General features: G+C 38.4%; 1 protein-coding gene across 9 annotated transcripts in view; it reads right to left on the bottom strand.

Moving 5' to 3' along the window:
- LOC115223375 (transmembrane and coiled-coil domains protein 2) overlaps window positions 1-22500 on the bottom strand; it is a 354243-nt gene that overhangs the window by 63480 nt on the left and 268263 nt on the right. For all 9 annotated transcript variants that reach the window (XM_036512410.1, XM_036512416.1, XM_036512411.1 and 6 more), the window contains one exon: window positions 8988-9020. In XM_036512410.1, the coding sequence (XP_036368303.1) occupies window positions 8988-9020 (33 nt within the window). The remainder of the gene's footprint in view (window positions 1-8987; window positions 9021-22500) is intronic.

Below are 22500 nucleotides of genomic sequence, written 5' to 3'. Positions count from 1 at the left end.
GGCAGCAATGACGGTTTACGTGGTGTAGGTATTCTTCTAGCAGAGAAATTGGTGGATAAGGAGACTGAGGTAATTAAGGTGTGTTATAGGATTATTAAGCTAAGAATTTTGTTTAATGTAATAGTGTCATTTATCTCTGCCTAAGTTCCATATGTCAGACTCACAACATTTCAAAAGGATTGTTTCTATGAATCCCTTCTGTTGACTACAGGGTTAACATTCTCATCATGGCAGAGCACTTCAATGGTCATGCTGGATTCCATGGCATGCATGGAGGTTACAGTTTTGGTTCTAGAAATGAGGAGGGAACAAGGCTGTAGGTGTTTCGTGATGTAAATGACTTACTGGTTTGCAACATCAACTTCAAGAAACCTGCCATCCATTTGATCACTTATGAATTTGTTGGGCACACCAGCCAGACTGACTACATTCTCACCAGAAACACGGACAGGCATAAGCTTGTGAATGCAAACTGGTTCCCAGATGAAGAATGTACAACTTAACATAGGTTAATGGTTAGCAACTTCAAACTTAGGGCTAGAAGGATACAGAGAAACAAACTGATATGAAAGAAGAAGTTGATGAGAAGGAGGAAGAGACAGACATACAACAAAGAGGAAAACAAGGATTTTGTGAGACAATCTGCTGAGAGCAACAGACCAAATATGTGGTTGGAGCAAAACTCTGCCAGACCATGGGTGACTTTGTGGTGAAACAGTGAGGTCAACAAGGCCATAAAAGTGAAGAGAATGGTTTGGAAAGAGGGGAATGTGGGGGTAGGAAAGAACCCTATCAAATAGCAAAAAGAGAAGCTAGGCATCAGGTTTATCTAGCTAAGGGCAGAAAGGAAGAGGTTTGCGAATGTCTTACAATGTGAAGATGGGAGACTTGAGGTGTCTTGGATTGGTAGACAGTGTGCCAAAGAGAATGAAGATGTGAGAGAGAGAAGCGTGTACAGATGGATGATGGTATGCTTACACTTAGTAACTCTGGTAAGAAACATGAAAGAACGACTATGAAAGGTTATTAAATGCAGAGAATGAATGGAAGAAACAGAGTCTCCTCCATGTGAACCCAACAGAGGGACCAGTTATCCTAGTTGACAGCAGTATGATAGATAAGGCAATTAAGGGTATGAAGACGGGGAAAATCCATGGTCCATCAAAAGTTGCTGTTGAGATTCTTAAAATATTTGATAGAGCATAATATGGTCTAGTCATCCATAAAGTTAATCAGATTATTCAGGAAGGCATAAGCTCCAGTGACAAGTGTAACAGCACCAGAACCAGCTGCTACAAGGGTAAGGGAAATGACTTAAAGGGAAGCATGAAATTACTAGACCGGTCATAACAGGAACAGAATTAGACAAAATGAAATGCAGATTAGCTCTGTGCCAGGGAGAAACACTAATAATGCTATTATTATAGCCAAGCAACTGCAGGAGAAGTATTTAGCCAAGAATAAGCCATTGTACTTGGTATTTGTTGATCTGGAGAAAGCCTTCAACAGGGTCCCTTGCTAAGTGATATGATGGCATCTGAGGAAGCTAAGGATAGACAAACGGCTTATGAAAGCAGTACAGAACATGTACAAGGGTGCTGTTAGTAAGGTAAGACTTAGCCATGAGTACAGTAATGAATTTAGTGTACAGATAGGTGTTCACCAAGGCTCGGTCCTCAGTCCCCTTCTGTTCATCATCGTCCTCCAGGTCATAACAGAGGGATTTAAGACTGGAAACTCAAGGGAATTATATGCTGATAATCTTGCCCTCATAGTAGAATCTGTAACAGAACTAGAAAAGAAATTTCAGATGTGAAAACAAAACCTAAAATCAAAGGGTCTCAAAGTTAACTTAGCAAAGACCAAGATCCTAGTAAGGAAAAATATCAGACAGGACCCCACTTGTTTCAGGTAAATAACCCTGCTCAATATGAAAGAAAAGTGTAGGCGGGAATTCCATTCAGTGTACCCAGTGCAAGCTAGGAAAACACAAGAGGTGCAGTGGAATAGTAGGAAAATCAACAGAGAAAGTAGTGCTTGTGTGTGGAAGATGTACAGGAGCCATAAAGACTACAGATACATGGGAAACTGATTTCCTCAAATGTCCCCAAGGTTCTCTGGAAGTAGTAGATACTTCTGCTACCTAGCTGACATAATTAGCAGTGAAGGGAGATGTACTGAAAGTGTAATTACTAGAAGAATAGGATGGAGAAAGTTCAGAGAACTTTCACTTCTGTTGATAAACAAAGGTCTTTCTTTCTCTCCCAGTGAAGGAAAGATTGTATCATGCATGTGTATGAACAGCAATGATACACGGTAGGGAGATGTGGGCCCTGAACGCAGAGACTAGAACGTGAAGACTAGAGAGGAATGAAACCAGTATGTTCCACTAGATCTGCAATGTCAGTGTATATCCACAACAGAGCATTGGTGTATTGAGATAAAAGTTAGGCATAAGAGGAATTAGATGCAGTGTGCAAAAGAAAAGACCATGCTGGTTTGATCATGTGATGTGGATGGTTGAAGACAGTTGAATAAAGAGGTGCAGATCCCTTAAAGTGGATGGAACTTGTGGAATTTCCAAGCAAATATTGCCAATATCCAAAATTTTATTATTACTTAGCTTCCTTACAGCTGCTGCAGTATCATCTTGTGTTGGTTCAACAGATATTTCTATGACTGCAGGGAGGTCTACCATTTCCTCAATTATTCTCACATTTATATTTGAACATCTACTGAGATCAGAATAGTGCTGTATCCATCATTTTTGTAGGTATGACCATCAGTAAACAGCTTTTGGCCATCAACAGATCTCAGCAGAGCCTCTAAACACTGGTCTAGAGCTTCAAACCTCTTTTACAAAAAATCGAAAGACTTTTGTAACTTAAGTCTATAGCATCTTGCACATCGTTTGCTTTTTGGTTCCACCACTTATTTCTTTCTTTGTTTGGAGACTTCATTGAATTATTAATTTAAGAGATTTATATCTCATGTCTTGGTTAAGATTATTTGACTTACACAGAACTTTTTGCCAAGTTGCTGCTTTTCGTGAAGATTAATGATTTCCAAGTCATTGCCAACAAACCAATCTCCTACTTTCTTAGATCCGTACCCCAAAGTGGAAGACACTGCATTATAGACTTGTGGTTTGAAATTTTCTCATGGATTTTCTTGTTTAAGTGAGACACCTTCCATTGCATCATGACAACATTGCAATCAAGTGGGAGAATTAAGGTTTGGTATGCTAATTCTCCTTTGTACACTAGAGCCTTACTCTCTAATTTGGGGCTCAATTGCAAAATTTAACTTCTCTCTCCTAAGCCTAAGATTTGTCCACTATGCTGCTCTTTTCATAGCTTGTACATTGTGGACATCCTTCAAACCTGATTAACATACTAAGACATAGTCTTAGACCTTGGATGCATCCATATTGTTTTACATCTATGTTTTTTGCTGAAAGTGCTTGCTATCATGAGCCAATGTTCAGTGCAAAAAGTAAGGAGTGAGACACCATTTCGATTACATTTTCCTACACTTTGTTTACCCAAAGCTAGCCACATCATGAAATCAGACCCCACCCTCAAGTTGAAGTCACCCATAATTATTAGCTTATCACCAGCCAGCCCATTTCTCCCAATTCTCCAAGTTCATTATTGATTTGTTCAACAGATGCTTCTTTGGGTGATATTGTGGGTACATAAACACTTATTAGTGTAAGGTACCTTCCTTTATTAAGATGCAGACACCACAATATCATATGTTCTGAGAAACCACTGGGATAGATTTCAATAGATGAGCTGAAAGTTTCTAACAGTCAAGCCAACACCTGACTCTCTTCCTTGATTCTCTGCTACACTTTTCTAACAGAAAGTGTAGCCAAAGTCATGCTCATTGCACTGACTCTCCGCATGTAGGTATGCTTCAGTGAGAGTCACTACATCGAATGAGTATCTTTTCAACTCCTAGGTGATCAATGTGGTTCATCTCTCTGGACTTTGACTAAAATTGTCATCAACTAGAGTATGCACATTCCAACAAGCAAGTTTCATTGGGTGCTTAATCTTTTTATGTTGTCGATTGACCACTGTGGTAGGATAAGGACAAGGCTCAGCCTGTGGCATACAGGGACACCTGCTGAGTCATTCTCAAGCCCTTACTGCCATGAGTCATTCCTAAGCCCTTATTGCCATTTACTGATTTTTTTTTCTTTGAGACATTTCCAATGAGTTTAACCTTTTAGCCTCTAAACCAACCAATATTTTACCTGTTTTATGTTCAAACCAGCCTGATCTAACCTCTCACACCTATGCTACAAAGTCATTCTGAAAATAAGCAATTACATCATCCAAATCTCAAACCTGTGATTAATGCATGATTAATTCAAAACAGTGTCAATAAATAAGCATTATATTTGAATAATCTGAACACAAAAGGGTCAAAGTGCATTGTAAGGTTACTGCCAAGCATACGGCTGATGATAACTGAGCTTGTAGTGTCCGAGAAGTATCTGTGCAGTTGAATATATTTTGAGTGACATAGCTAGCACAGGACTACCCCACTTCTTGACCATTGAAGATTTCATTGGTGTGACATATGGAATGGCAAAACCCAAATCTTCAAGGGCCTCATGCTTTTATTTCAGAGTTAACTATCTCCTAGGCTAGTTGCCTTAACCAGGCTGTAGGGTCCAGTCTATCCTATGAGACAGAGATTACTAAAAAGGACTTTCAGCAATCAGAAACCTGACATAATAAGAGACTTATGTTAGTGTTATAAAATAATGATATACAATAAAATAAAATACAATATAAACTATATACAATATATAAAAATAAGAAACACAACACAAAATAAGATATAAACTTTTTTATAAATGTTTAAAGTTAAAAATGTTCAAAAGTTAAAACTTATATATACACAGCCACACACATATACACAACCACATACATATACACAGCCACACACATATACACACACATTTGGATGGCTGTTGACTCTCACAAGTTCCTCAACCCTTTGACAGGTTTCGTTTTTCATCCCACAGGGTGTCCCGATATCACCCTCCACACCAAGCAAGCTTGGTAGGGTTACCGGTTCAGCTGCCCATGACCCAACCATGTGACAGGTTGTACTGGATAACATGTTACCAGTTACCAGTAGTACTCAAGAGTGACCTGACATAAATAAATAAATATATATATATATATATTATATATATATATATATATATAATTCCTCCTCATCAACTTCACCCTCTTGTACTGTCTTATTCCTCCCCACAACTACGAAACTCTATAAAATGATTAAATTCCCCACAAAGGAATTAATTTGATTTGAAAACCCCACTAGAATGGGAGAAAGCGCTAATAATCTGAATGATATGATCTGAATGATATGATATATATATGTAAAAAATGTAATATATAAATAAATATCTATAAATATGAACCATCCGATCTTCTGATTACCTCATTTCTTCTAATATATATATATATATAGGCTTTTTCTCTATGTGTATACATGTGTTGCTATCTTATATCTGAGAACTATTGTATGAAGAGGTGCTGCAAAGTTCCTGGATTTAAGGGTATCATGAAAGAGAAGAGCTGATACCTTTACAGGTGAGGTAGGAGAACTAGAATATATGCAAAAAATCAAGATGATATACAATATATCATTCTCTTTTTTGCAGATTTAATGGATGATGGCAGCTCCTACAGTGGATTTTGGTAAAACTGAAGCACAAGCAGTCTTGAAATTCCATTTTTTGCAAGGCAAAGGAGCAGCAGAAATCCATTGTGAGATGAAGGAGGCCTTGAAGGATGGCTGCCCATCTTACTCCACAGTGAAAATCTGGGTGCCAAGGTTTTGGACTAATCGTTTCAAGGTCACAGATGAACCCCAGGCAGGACAGCCAACTTCCACAACCACTGAGGACAAAGTCAACGTTTTGCATGTCACAATTCTTGAGAACTGCTGGATTTAAGCTGAAGTCACAGCTGAGACTCTGGAGATTTCTGGCAAAGGAGTTGGCCACATCATCCACAACATTCTGGACATAGAAAGCTTTCTACAAAATGGGTGCCGAAACACCTGATTAAAGATCAGAAGCACATCAAAGGCGATTTTGTACTGGTTTGCAGCAGGAGAGGCTGATTCAATAGCTCGTTTTGTCATTATGGATGAAACTTGACTTCGTCATGATGATCTCCAGACCAAGTAGTAATCAATGGAGAGGTGCCATAGTGGTTCACCATGTTCCAAGAAGTTTCAAACCCAGAAATCAGCTGGAAAGATTCTGGCTTCAGTGTTCTGGGACAAAAACGGAGAACTCCTCATAGAAAGGTTGCACCAGCAATGCAGCATACTACCTCTCTGTTGGATGAACTGCATAAAGCTTTGAAGCAGAAACACCAAGGAAAGCTCAGCCACGGGTGTCCCGATTGCATGAAAATATGTGACTTTGACTTCAAATTGGGACGACCACTCACCTTAGTCTCCTGACTTGACCCCCACCTACCCTCTGACTATCACCTCTTTCCACACCTGAAGGGAACAAAATTTCACTCTGACTCAGCAGTAATCGCTGCTGCAGAGGCCTGGTTAGAGGCCAACCTTCTGAGTTCTTTTTACAGGACTTTGCAAAACTGAAGAACCACTGCATCATTCTAACTCTATAATCCATTACTTATGTATTTTTATATTTCAATTGATAATTTTTTTTTCTATATATGTAGCAGCTTTTCTAAATAAACTTACACTTCATTCCAGAAGCTCTGAGGAAGCTATAAAGTGATGCACAAGAACTAAGATGTGAGTGCACAATGTTTTATAGCAAAAACTGCTGTGAGCTAATGAAGACCGTTGCATAATTTCTTGTTCCTTTGTCATTTAAATTCATAGTACACTCTGTACTTGACTATTGCTTTATTCTGAAGCATATGTATATTGAGTTCTAACACCATGTTATTAGTGTCACTATGCTTAAGCAATATGTATATATATATATTAAAGTTAGTCGTGTGTGATGTGTGTGAAATTTGGCCGCATTTTCAAGATACTTGTAATAGTTCCCTCAGTGATATTCAACATGCTTTAACACTCAATACTTCTAACAAGTGCCACTTCTAACAAGTTTGAAGTATGGCACCTATTTCTGGACGATCAAGAGATCATATAAAGCAGTCATGAGAAATTCCTTGTCTGCAGATGGAACTTTGACCCCATTCAAAACTAAAATAAGACTCAAGCAGTAAGTTAATATGTCATCATTCTTTTCTTTATTTACCCTCTTGGTCATATCTGTTTTGAATGAACAAAGAAAATGTAGAGTAGAGAGGACATTTTAGTATTGCAGAGGACACAACAACCTCCCTAGTGCTGGTGCATGATAAAATGTACCTCAAATACTCTCTAGAAGAGGTTGGTAATAGGAAGAGCATCCATACAGAGAAACCATGAAAAAATTATGATCAATGACAATAATAACTCTATAATAACTGACTTGTGTAGGGATGACTTGTTATTTTTCAGAGTACAGATTATCTCCACAGGTTCCTAAAAATTTGTATCTCACCCCTGGTATTAGAAAGGTTTCAAATCCATGAACTAGAGGCTTGGTCATTGGTTTGTTTAAATAGCTTAATTGCTGCAGCATTAATTTTCCACTTGATAGTCCTAACAAATGCTACATGTATGAAATTTTATGTTTTCACATGGATGTTTATGTCACTGATTAAATGATACATTCTGTCTTAAGCCAGTCGGCTGCAGGGCAGAAACTTAGCACATGAAGGCGGCGAGCTGGCAGAAACTTTAGCACACTGGTCGAAATGCTTAGCGGTCGACTTTGCCTTTCATCCTTTCGGGGTCAATAAATTAAGTACCAGTTACACACTGGGGTCATTGTAATCGACTTAATCCCTTTGTCTGTCCCCTCTATGTTTAGCCTCTTGTGGGCAATAAAAAATAGGAAACGTTAGCACGCCAGGCAAAATACTTAGCAGAATTTTATTTGCTTTAAGTTCTGAGTTCTAATTCCACTGAGGCTGACTTTGCTTTTCCTCCTTTCAGGATTGGAAAAATAAGTACCGGTTGAACACTGAGGTTGATGTAATTGACTGACCCTGAAATTGCTGGACTTGTGCTAAAATTTGAAACCAATATTTAATCTGGCTTTAAGGCAGCAAGCTGGCAGAATCATTAGGGATGCCAGGCAAAATGCTTAGCAACATTTTGTCCAGCTTATATTCAGAGTTTAAATTCCCATAAAGTTGACTTTGCTTTTCAGAAACTTCTAGCCCTGGGCCTAAATTTGAAATGAATATTTCTAACAAGTGCTGTATGTAGGAAATCCTATGCTTCTGACATGGATGTTTATGTCATTGAGCTCTCTGAGAGAAATGCTTTGCAGTATTTAATCTGGCATTTTGTGATCTGAGTTCACATCCTGTTGAGGGCAAGTTGCCTGTAGGTGATGAGGAGGGGAGGGTTTCAATAACTAAATTTCCAGTCTAGAATAGGGGTCAGCTGAAGATGTTAGAATACTGAACAAGATACCTCATGGAATTTGTTCTAGTTCTTTGCATTCAGAGCTGAATCCCCATTGTGGTGTAGGTGGCAGACTTAATCTGTCACCAAGTTTAATGCCACCAACTTAGTCCTTGAGATTATCATCATCATTTAATGTCCGTTCTCCATGCTAGCATGGGTTGGACGGTTCGACCAGGGATCTGGAAAGCCAGAAGGCTGCACCAGGCTCCAGTCTGATCTGGCAGTGTTTCTACAGCTGGATGCCCTTCCTAACGCCAACCACTCCGAGAGTGTAGTGGGTGCTCTTTACGTTATAGATGTTATAGCAAAATCCATTCTGTTGTGAGACATTCAGGTTTGGTCAGAGGGATTTTTTTTTTTATCTTGGAATCCAAGACATGAAGGTCAGAGAGAAGGTCACTGATAACAAAATAGAAAAAGTTTCATATACTTACTCTTTGGCCCCTTTAATATTGTCTACGACACCACTATAAAGGAAAAAGAAGAAAAAAAGCAATTATAAGATATTCAGGAAGAAAACCACCACCACCACCACCATCATCATCATCATAACAATCATCAACAACAGCAATAATAAATAAAGTACCATAGAAACAACAACAACAACAACAGCCAATATAAACATACAGTTCACATTTTAGATGTCATTTCATACTAATAATAAAGGTGACAGATTGCAGCCATCTGCAAGATGTTTGACATATGCATAGATACATACATACATACATACATACATACATACACACACACACACATACATACATACGCACACACACACACATATATAATGAAAACAAGTTTGTTCTCAGCCTGAAAAACAACGAAATAAATGTTTCAGCCATGAAACCCTGGGTAGCAGTAATTAACAAGACTTGTGTTTCTTATAACATTATCTTTGCTCTCTTAGCTGACCAACCCCTATTCTACTTTACCACATCATGATATATATATATATATATATTGTGATTTCATTTAGGCTTAGTGATACTAATAACCTGATGTCAGAATCAATATACATATGCTTTGGAATAAAGCATTAGTGGAGCACTGAATATAATATGAAATTAAAGAAATGACAAGGGAACAGGAATTGCATTATCAACTCCATTAGCTTCCAGTTGTTTCTGCTATATGATACAGTGCACTCACAACTGAGTGCTTGTGCATTATGTTAGAGTTTTTCTTTGAAGCTTCTAAAATGAAATGCAAGTTTATTTGAAAAAGCCTTTATATAGATAGAAAAGAAGCCAGCCACCAGAGATATGTAAGCTTAGATAATTTTGTATCAAGATGTAGAAAGAATGGCACAATCAAGAGAGAGCTGGAAGCACACTGTGACCAGCAATGTATAACAGCATCTGATGGTCTAGATTCTGTGGTACACACACACACACACTGGTGTATAGTGAATCCTTATATAAATGACTATAGATAGTTGCATAAAAAAAAAAGAAATAGATGGAAGATGTATCCTTAAATCCTTAAAAATGTTTTAGCCCGAAGGCTGCGACCATGCTGGGGCACCACTTGTATGCATGTCAAAACACATTTAAACATTGTACATATAACTGACCATAGGGTCCTAGACAGAAAAAACCAATTGGGGACTGATACAATATGAGATAACCTAAAATTTAGAGAGATAGGGGGAGGAGAAGAAGGAAATGGAGTGTTACAGTGATAAAACTGTTGAGGACTGGATAATAAACAGGCAAATGCAATAGCAAGCAAATACTTTATATACATAAATACACACACACACACACACACACACACATATATATATATATATATACATATACCAGAGTAAACACATAAATGTGAAACAAGGTGGAAAAACAGTACTCAAATACCATTGGTAGAGTAATATGGTTTATTTAAAGCAGCAGAAAATTCAACAAAAGCTGTTACTCTGAGTTTCACGTTGCCGTTCATCGGACAGTTTTTTCTAGCAAAAACTGTCCGATGAACGGCAACGGGAAACTCAGAGTAACAGCTTTTGTTGAATTTTCTGCTGCTTTAAATAAAGTATATATATATATATATATATATATATATACAAAGAAAATACATGTGTGTGTGTTCATACATTTACATGTATACACATATACATACACATATAAAGACATACATACTCACTCACATATACATACATATATATGCAAACAGAAGGAAATCCATACATATGTATAAATACAATTACACATCTGCACACCAATACACACACAGACAGACAGGACACAGACAAACATAGACAGATACAGAGACACATGGACACACACACATATACATATTTGTACATGTGTATATATATTTATATGTACTTATATACATATAAACATATAAGTATATATTTATACACACACGTGTGTATGTTTATATGTTTATGTTTATATACATATATATATATATATATATATAATATATATATATATATATATGTTTATGTTTATATATATATATATATATATATATATATGTGCATACATGCATGCAGACATTAATGGAGATAAAGAGAGTTAGTTTTGATATAAATTATATTTACATGGTGCACAAAAAAACCCCACAAAAAATGCATGGAATAAGATAAGAAAATATATAATTTCATAACTCAGCAGCTGCTTCAGGAAACCCATAGTTATGGAATAACTACACTAACCATAAATTGCAGATGAAATATGCAAAGAGTTATGTAACTAGTAGCCAGTCACATGAAGATACAGTTAGTCCAGCTCCCCTCATCAAGAGAAGCTTGGCAAATGTGGTTCATATAGTAGAGCAAGCAGAAATAAACAGTTAAAGGAAGAGGGGAAGCAGAATGAGATGAGGAGTGAGGGAAGGAGGAGGAAGGGCAACCTCTAGATCATAAGAAAGGGAGGATAGAACAGAAGAAAGGAGAGAAGGTAAAGTTAAAATCATCCTAGCAAAAGGAAGTGTGATGATTCATATAGTAGAGCAACTAAAGATAGTGTTAAGGAGACCATAAAATCAGTCAGAAATATCAACTAACCAGACAGAGAAGCAGGAAGAGATAAGCACTGAGGTAAAGTTGTAGGAGTGGGTGTAGCGGAGGAGGAAAGTAGGTTGTGAGAAAGAGAATAAGTACTTACATATTTGGATAAAAAGTTACAATTTCATCCACAATTAGGAGAAATTATAAAGACTTTTAATAATGAGCAAATGTGGAATAAAACTTATGTGTACATGAAAAAATCACATCAGAAAAAATCTATTGAGTAAGGAGGTATTATAATGTTTAACAATATATGGGGTACTCTCACTAACTATGGACAAGGACAAGGTACAGATTATGTCCTGGGACTTGTGATGTATATATCTAGCTAAGGGAGAGTTTAGAGGCTCCATTTGAAAATGAGCTCAGGTTAGCCTGGTAGTGCTACCTGAAATCAAATGTCCCCAATGTAGACCATAGCCTGGTGGAAATGTGGAGTTATAACCAGACATTTATATGCCATGATATAGTGTAAGCAAAATCCATCTAATGGACATAATTGGGAAACCCAACTATTACAGGGTTTTATCATTACTGGTAGACTTATGTTTAATCTCCAGCCTATGCTGATTTATAAAATCAGTTCCATAAGGGAGAACCACAAGTGTTATCAATTCCCATCTGGAGCTGAGAGGGGGCTTCATCGCAATCACAAGAGCTATGATTACATGAACCAGGAGTAACAATGCTACCATCACTATTGTTAAGGTGGGTACGACCTATAAAGAACTGATCAGGCTTCCACCCTGACTGTAGTTAGAGTGCTTCATAGAGCCCACGATAAGGTAGCCATTAGCACCTATTGGAGGAGGTAATTATAGATCCCAATTCAGGGGTTATGGAGTATGAGATTTTTATAGATATATTAAAGGTGGGGTAATATTTATTGTGGGATGGGAAATTAAAGCTAAGTAGTGTAATATAACTTGGGTAAAGATTTAACCTGGGAAGAGAATGAGGGTACAAACCATAAGATGTCCTATTTTCTGCCCTTGGAGGTTTTAGAATTCAGTGTAGTGATGGGCGGGCTAAGCTCGGGAGGCCAGAGATTATTCCACCTCTGGGTTGGTCAGAGTAGTAGATGTGTATTGATGAAAGGGGGATACTGGTAGTGGGTGGCATGATGTGGATTAGTAGGAGAAAACTTGGGGGCCAGAAATTCTATACCAGGAAAAAGGAGCTCAAATTTAGTTTTGAATCTAGTATTGGGAATATATGAGATCCTCTCAAAGAAGTTGCTGTTTCAGGGTGAGAGTGCTGGGGGCTGAGTATAATACAGGGTGGGATTATTAAAGATATCTTTATTGGCTCATAGGTGAGAGATCCTAACAGAAATGCCAATAACTATGCTGATAAAAGAAAATTTAGGGTGATTTGAACAAACATTGAAATATAATTACTCATTCGGCTCATGGTAAGGGTAATAGAAGTTAGCATCTAAGTTGAGATTCACATCTAAAATGTTAGCTATTTCAGTAATGTCTTTGAATGAGATAGATAGATTATAATTTTTTAAAAACTTGTGGAGGGCCTTCAGGATACAGTCAGAGGATAGCCAAGATGTACCTAAGGTTGTGAAAAGAACATCATCCCTGTATGAACCTCTGAACAGTACTAGGGAAGTACTAGTTTATTTGAGAGAGAAGAAAAGGACCAGTCAGGTCTGTAACCAGAGCAGATTCCAAGAAATCCATCATAATATCAAAAAGATCTATAGAGTAATTATGGGACCAATATTTGTTATTAAAAGACAGAAATGTTTTTCTCAGCTACATACACACACACACATAAACAAGAAAGTATAGACTTGGTTACAGATTAAACAGAGGCAACAGGTCACAAAACAGACATTTCTGTCACTTCAGACAAACTAAAAAATCATATTCATTGCTGGTAGGGACACCATATTTCATTATACAACCATAATATATTGGGTCATCCCATAAATAATGCAGTTTTTTTAATACTTCTTTTATTTTTCAAAATTAAGATAAACAAAGTTCTTTTTTAATCAAAAATATATTATCCTTCATTTTCTACAATGCTCTTCCATATATTTGGTAGACTTGCAAGGCCCGTCTTCCAAAATTCACTTGCCCATGATGTAAAATATCCCTCAGTACTGTTCTGACCTCGTCTACATAATTCCTATCTTTTCCATCCAAATGATTTTGAAGACTGCGGAATAAATGATAATCAGATGGGGCAATGTCCAACAAATATGGTGGGTGGAGCATCATTTCTCATTCAAACTGCTCCAGCCTTTCGAATGTCATCCTCGTTGTATGTGGCTGAGCATTATCCTGATGGAGGAGCACCTTTTGTCTTGAAACCAAAGATGGTCGTTTTCCTTCTAGCGCTGACTTAAGCTGCTCACAGTAGATCTTTGTTATCAGTTGGTTTGGGTTTAAAAGTTCAAAGTTTACTAAAACTTTCATATGCCACCAAAGAGATAACACCATACCAGGGTGAAGAACTTCTTTAGTCTAAGGTGCCAGTGTTTCTCCTTTCCCTACCTACTGTCTTTGGTGCTTGACATTTTTATAGAGAACCCATTTCTCATCACCAGTCACTAAAAAAGGTTCATTCTTGAGACATGACACTAAAGAAGAGCACACATTCACTATCTACAAGCAATTAGACTGGGAAAGTTTGTGAGGAACCCATTGACCCAATTTACTGACTTTTCTAATGGCATGCAGGTGTTGATGAATGGTTGAAAGACCAAATCCAAGCTTCTCTGCTAGTTCCTCAACAGTTACAATGGTATTTTATACCACCAGAATTTGCAGGACATCCTCATCAAGCTCTACAGATCTACCAGAAAGAGGCTAGTCTTCTGGGCTGTAGTTTCTGGCTCAGAATTTCCAGAACCACCGTTAACACTGGCTTATGCCTATCGTCCGATCCCCATATGCTGCATTAATATTCCTCGCACTTTCCGTTGTGTTACTGAACTCATAAATCAAAATATGCTGCTTTGCCACTTCCATTATAGCTTTGAAGAAATAACTGTTAAAATCGAACTGCACTCTTCAAAACCTGCACTATGAATAAAGACAAGGTAAAATTTCTACCTGCTTTTATAGCAAGTTGATGCAGGTAGTTTATGCCATCCCCCACTGACTTTTAGTTCATGCAATTGAAAAAACTGCATTATTCATAGGATGACCCAATACTACCAAGTATATGAAAGTTTTATATGTCAATACTGTGTCCCACCGTGTTAGCAGTGTTATTACTCTTTTACTTGTTTCAGTCATTTGACTGCGGCCATGCTGAAGCACCGCCTTTAATCGAGCAACTCAACCCCGGGACTTATCATTTGTAAGCCGAGTACTTATTCTATCAGTCTCTTTTGCCGAACCGCATCGGTTGTCAAGCGATGCCAAGGGGACAAATACAGACACACAAACACACACACGCATATATATATATATATATATATATATATATATATATACACATATATACGACGGGCTTCTTTCAGTTTCCGTCTACCAAATCCACTCACAAGGCTTTGGTCGGCCTGAGGCTATAGTAGAAGACACTTACCCAAGGTGCCACACAGTGGGACTGAACCCGGAACTATGTGGTTGGTAAACAAGCTACTTTCCACACAGCCACTCCTGCCCCTATTATTTAACTTTATGAAGTTATATCATCAGATTTCATAAATGAATACATCTATGTAAACAATACAATCGACGATAGGAAAACAGGTGTAGATGCATATTTCAGGAGTTATTTGCTCCTTCTTCAGCACCACATTAACCCTTTAGTGTTTGCATTATTCTGCCAAAATTAATGCTTTTTTTATCCACATAGTTTTGAACTATAGGCACAGGAGTGGCTGTGTGGTAAGTAGCTTGCTAACCAACCACATGGTTCCGGGTTCAGTCCCACTGCGTGGCATCTTGGGCAAGTGTCTTCTGCTATAGCCTCAGGCCGACCAAAGCCTTGTGAGTGGATTTGGTAGACGGAAACTGAAAGAAGCCTGTCGTATATATGTGTATATATATATATATATGTGTGTGTATGTGTTTGTGTGTCTGTGTTTGTCCCCCCAGCATTGCTTGACAACTGATGCTGGTGTGTTTACATCCCCATCACTTAGCAGTTCGGCAAAAGAGACTGATAGAATAAGTACTGGGCTTACAAAAGAATAAGTCCTGGGGTCGAGTTGCTCGATTAAAGGCGGTGCTCCAGCATGGCCGCAGTCAAATGACTGAAACAAGTAAAGGAGTAAAGAGTATAGTTTTGAACTAATCATGAATTATCTTGTGGCTATGAGATTTTGATGATGTAGCTGTTCATTTTTAAAACGATATTGTAGGGCTGGTGTAAGAGACCAGATCTAGCCAGTTTGAACATAAAACAGGCAGAATACTTTTGGCCGGATATGGCCGGTTTAAACCCATTAACCATCCATGAACACATTTCCAAAAAAAGTTGCTAAATTTAGTGATGTAACACAACTGGATGCACCGATTTTACATATTGAACACATTTCTGGCAACAAGAACATACATGTTAATTGCTGATGGGGTCAACTGTACTTCGTTCTGCAACCGTAATATACCACTAAATATATTTAAGACTTTTTAAGTCAATACTGTACCCTGTTGGAAGCACTCTGTTGGTTCCGACGACGAGGGTTCCAGTTGATCCGATCAACGGAACAGCCTGCTCGTGAAATTAACGTGTAAGTGGTTGAGCACTCCACAGACATGTGTACCCTTAATGTAGTTCTCGGGGATATTCAGCGTGACACAGAGTGTGACAAGGCCGGCCCTTTGAAATACAGGTACAACAGAAACAGGAAGTAAGAGTGAGAGAAAGTTGTGGTGAAAGATTACAGCAGGAATCACCACCATCCCCTGCCGGAGCCTCGTGGAGCTTTAGGTGTTTTCGCTCAATAAACACTCACAACGCCCGATCTGGGAATCGAAACCGCGATCCTACGACCGCGAGTCTGCTGCCCTAACCACTGGGCCATTGCGCCTCCACACTGTGCCCTACCATGTTACTTGATCATACATCATGTTTACTGTGCCCAGACATCTGCCACACACAAACACCACCACCTCTGCTAATCTTCTTTTGATACAGTTGCACCTCTTATGTGTCCATAGCTTGCACTGGGTACATTGAATGGAATTTCTACCTACACCTTTTCTGCATATCAAGCAGTGCCACCTCCCTGAAGGGATGCATAATTTGTCTGTTATCCTACTTACAAGGATTTTGGTCTCTGCTAAGTTATGTACAATGTATATGTGTGTGTCTGTGTGTATGTATATATATATATATGTATATATATATATATATATGTATATACACACACACACACTCACATATATATATATATATATATATATGTGTGTGTGTGCCTTGCAAGTACTTGGTGACCCTGTCAGTGCCGGTGCTGCTTAAAAAGCATCCAGTCCACACTGTAAAGTGATTGGCATTTGGAAGGGCATCCAGCTGTAAAAACCTTGCTAAAACTGACCTTGCTTGTGCTTGTGCCATGTAGAAAGCACTAAGCCCACTCTGCTGGATGGTTGGCATTAGGAAGGGCATCCAGCTGCAAAGATCCTGCCGAAACTGTCATGGAAGTCTGGTGCAGGCTTCTACTTAGCAGGCTCTTGTGAAACCATCCCACCCATGCCAGCATGGAAGATGGATGTTAAACAATGATGATGATGATGATGGTGACATACCTCTTTTATCTGTTTCACTCATTAGATTGCAGCCATGCTGGAGCACAGCCTTGAAGAACCTTTAAGTTTAATGAATCAACTCCAGTACTTATTCTTTCTAAAGCCTGGTACTTATTCTACTGGTATCTTTTTGCTGGACTACTAAGATACATGGATATAAACAAACCAACACTGGTTGTCAAGTGGTGGGGGAGGGCAAACAGTCACAAAGACACACACACACACACGCAATAAGCTTTTTTCAGTTTCCTTCTTCCAAATCCACTCCCAAGGCTTTGCTTGGCTCAAGGCTGTGGAAGACATTTGGCCAATGTACCACACAGTGGGACTGAATCCAGTGTGTGTGTGTGTGAGAGAGAGAGAGAGAGAGAGAGAGAGAGAGAGAGAGAGAGAGAGAGAGAATCATCATTTAACATCTGTTTCCCATGCTGGTTTGACAGCAGCTAGCTAGGCAGAAGAGTGCACCAGGCTTCTTGGCAGGGATCTTACGGTTGAATGCCCTTCGTAGCACCAACCACCTTACAAAGTGTTAGCAGTAGAAACCATGCTAAATCTGACTGGAACCTGGTACAGCTCTCCAGCTTACCAGTTCCAGTCAAACCGTCCAACCCATGGCAGCATGGAATATGGACGTTAAATGATGATGATGATGTGTGTGTGTGTGTGTGTGTGTGTGTACAAATACATATATGTATACGTATATGCATAAACACACCAATATAAACCTATATATGTGGTGGAAACCTATAATTCTCAGTATGTAAACATTAAAAACAGGAAAAAATTCAATAATTTGTCCCAAGACAAACCCCCAACATTCACAAAATACTTCCAAATAATAATAGAAGAGACCAAAATAGACTGCCAAACCAAAGAAAACATACCAGGAAGAATCCAACATAGCCAAAACAATGGAAGAACAGACGAAAATAGACCATTAAAGCAACAGAAACTTATTGAAAACATACCAACATACCAAGGCAGGTGACATAATATCTGCAAATCTTCCTTCCAACAAAATAGAATAATGGAAAGACAGAATAAGAAGCCCTCTTTAGGAACTGGAGCTCCAAGCAGAAATGAAAGGAAAACCTAATGATACAAAGGGTCAAAGAAATACTGAACCAACTGATCCAAATGTAATAACCCTAACCCAATGAAACCTCATGGAAAATGAAATAAAACTTCTGGTTTATGGACTTAAATTTACACTACTGCCAAAACCAGACAGAAAAGATTTCGTAAAAGATACAGAGAAATTTTCCAGAAAACTTCACCTATGGGAATTCTTCCAAAAGTAAACATGATGGCAATCCATCATTTGTGAAAAAGAAAATGGGATTTAAGCCTCCAATGAACTCTTGGAGGAATACATAACGTGTCTGAAAAAATCAGCAAACTCAAAACATTCTAACAAACTCTATAAAAGCAAACAATGAAGAATGAAGACCAAAAAGCATTGGAATGTCTATAGAAAGATTCCTCAAAAGTTATTAAAGATGCTGACACAGGAGGAGCTACTGTAATCATGGACAAAAACAACTAAATGTCTGACATTTCTACAAAAAATTAGAAACCAATGGAGATAAACAAATCTCTCTATATATAAACGGCAAAATGTCTGTGTGTGTGTCCTTTATACAAATCCACAATTTTTCAGTTAGAGGGCTTGCACTTTCTATGGTCATTCAAAATCGTCCAAGAGTGGTCGTGCATATCTTTACATTTAGTCACTCTGCAAAGCCATTAAAAAATCAATAGAAGTGACTTTTTTGTGAATTTTCTATCCAAAACCCAATCAAAATGCCCGAAAGTTGATACACCAATTGAATGCCAGCTGGCTGTATGTGATTGGTCGGAGATTTGGACAGTACTGACGTGTATGTGTGCACGCATGCAGCTGTATATGCATGCACTAGCACTATGACCCGGCAACGCTGGGTCATAGTGCTTGTTATGAATAAAACTGGTAAATTAATGGATAAATTCAAGAACAATAAACAAGAAACTTTTATGGGCTTCCAAAAATTCAGAAATCTAAACAAGTCAATAACAGGTTAAAGGGCCCACATTTGAGAACATTTCCAAACCATCTTATCTAAAATTATGTCCAATTGTTGAAGGGCCAACACCTAATACCCAACAATTAAAAAATTTACTGAGCATAATTTTGAAACCATTGTGCAAATTGATCTCTAGTTTTATCAAAGATGACATGAATTTCCTAAACCATGTTCCAGAAAGAATAGATAAAGGGACAATCCTGATTAGTTTTGACATAACTAGTCTCAACACAAATATTCTTCCACAAATTAGGAATAGAAGCAATAGAATTTTGGATGGACAAATAGCCACAGAGAATTCAAGTAAGATTCCCAGAAGAATTTATACTTAAAGGATTACAACTGATTCTAAAAAAAACACTACTACTTCTTTGTTAACTAATATTATATAATAGGAGCACTCTGTTGGTTGTGACAATGAGGGTCCCAGCTGATACGATCAACAGAACAGCTTGCTCGTGATATTAACGTGCAAGTGGCTGAGCACTCCACAGACACGTGTACCCTTAACGCAGTTCTCGAGGAGATTCAGCGTGACACAGAGTGTGACAAGGCTGGCCATTTGAAATACAGGTACAAGAGAAACAGGAAGAAAGAGCGAGAGAAAGTTGTGGTGAAAGAGCACAACAGGGGTCGTCACCACCCCCTGCCAGAGCTTCGTGGAGCTTTAGGTGTTTTCGCTCAATAAACACTCACAATGCCCAGTCTGGGAATCGAAACCGCGATCTTCCGACCGCGAGTCCACTGCCCTAACCACTGGGCCATTGTGCCTCCTAACTAATATTATCTACAAATAAAAAGTAAGACAGCAAGAATGAAAGTTGCACTGACAAAGCTTGGAAGGAATGAAAGCAGCATGCTCTGCCAGATGTGCCAATGTCCAACAGAGCCTTAAAGACTGGTGTCAACAGCATTAAAACCATAAATGCTGACTGGGAATCAACAGAAATGAGCAGGAGTGAAATATTAGTGTTGTCCATTACACCAACACCTGCTTATGACACCCACAACAACAACAACATCAAATTTAAAAAATTAATATTAACTTGCAGTTATACAATTTAAAAAACATAAAATATCAATACGAAAGTAAAAAGTGAGAAAATACTAATAAGCTGAAAGTATTTTGAAACAATCAGTAATGCAATTACATGCAGAAAAATTTGTTCAGAGCATATAAAGGATGAAGCTGTCCTTTACATGCAGTTGTTATGTCAAAGTGTGAAAACACAAGTTCTGTGAAAATGTGAAATGTTAATGTGGAACATTCAACGAAAGGTTAATGGTTATTTTGACAATGAAATACCAGTAATGGTGTAGCTACTGCAAAAGGAAAGAAACATGTTACTTTTCAGTGGACGGATGGATAACTAATCAAGAAAAGAAAATGAGAAATATATAATCTATTTAAGGACATCAGATTTCTTACTGAAGTCTTACTTGATAAGAAAATTTCTTTTAAAAACTACAAAAAAAAAAGAATTATCCAAGTTTGGAATCAGGAAATGAAACATACAAAGCTTGTCCTACCACTCAGTAATCATGATACAGTTGGATTGACCACCCATGACTGAGTTAATTCTAAGTCAGCAGTGGTCACGCAGAGTTATAGTAAAAAAAATGTACTCAAATGATAGCCATTATGCTTTTGTATGTCCATGATTTCATTGTTCAATGTGACTTATTTTTAAGGGGAGAAAGGATTTACTTGGAGAGATTCAGAGGCAGTTCTTAGCAGGTTGAATAAATGCAGAGAAGATCCCTCATTAACTCATGTTGTATGGCTATGTTATGCTTTCCTTAGTAAAATTTGATTATTAGATTTTTTTAAAGAAACTCCAGCTGTAGAAACACTGCCAGATCAGACTGGAGCCTGGTGCAGCCCTGGCTTCCCAGACCCCGGTTGAACCGTCCAACCTGTGCTAGCGTGGAAAACGGACGTTAAACGATGATGATGATGATACTCTATAAAATTGTTTTATCTGTTTTAAATTTTTAGTTAATTTCTGGAATTCACAAAGACACACACGAATGATTTTATGTCCATCTCTCTCATTCTCTCTCAGATATATACATTATGTGGCATCGCCTTCGCTGATGCCGCATAAAAAGCACTCAGTCCACTCTGTTGGGAAGGGTTTCCAGCCATAAAAACCATGCCAAGACAGACACAGAAGTCCAGTGTAGACTTTTGCCTGGCCAGCTCATGTCAAACTGTCCAACCCAGGCCAGCATGGAAAGCAGATATCAAATGATGATGAGGATATACATATACAAACACACACTTACACACATACATACTTTTTACTCTTTTACTTGTTTCAGTCATTTGACTGTGACCATGCTGGAGCACCACCTTTAGTCGAGCAAATCGACCCCAGGACTTATTCTTCGTAAACCTAGTACTTATTCTATCGGTCTCTTTGACGAACCACTAAGTTACGGGGATGTAAACATCAAGTGATGTTGGATGGAACAAACACAGACACACAAACATATACTCACACATATACACATATATACGACAGGCTTCTTTCAGTTTTCGTCTACCAAATCCACTCACTAGGCTTTGGTCGGCCCGAGGCTATAGTAGAAGACACTTGCCCAAGGTGCCACGCAGTGGGATTGAACCCGGAACCATGTGGCTGGTAAGCAAGCTACTTACCACACAGCCACTCCTACGCCTACGTGTATGTATGTATATATATATATATATATACATATATATACAAGTGGTGCTCAACACATTTGGTGGGTGTTGCATATATTATCTGCCAACAGTTGAGTGCAGCTAAATGCAGCCGCTTAAAGTTTCACAGGTTCATCCAACGAAGCTATCCTGACAGGCTTGTGGAGACCAAAGGAGAAAAGTCAAAGATGGCTTCTAGATGCTAGGTCGCTATTGGTCAATTCAGGTCACATGATGCTGCTAACCTTTAGCACACGAGAGGGGCACCATATCCCCCCACCCACCCACGAGATTTCTCCCCTCTCAATGCAACGCAATGCGCCTGCAGCTGCAGCTGACATAATGCAACCAAGTGAGCTAAAGGTTGACATCAGTTTAAGCCTTTATTCCTAGGGCCAAATGAGGGGACTGGATATTATCGAGGAGCTGGGGGATTCTCTGTTTGGGAAGCAGGCTGAG

This window comes from Octopus sinensis, linkage group LG23 (assembly GCF_006345805.1).
Source record: "Octopus sinensis linkage group LG23, ASM634580v1, whole genome shotgun sequence".
Lineage (NCBI taxonomy): Eukaryota > Metazoa > Mollusca > Cephalopoda > Octopoda > Octopodidae > Octopus > Octopus sinensis.
The sequence above is the reverse complement of the archived record's forward strand: the minus strand, read 5'-3'. Positions and strand labels throughout refer to the sequence as shown.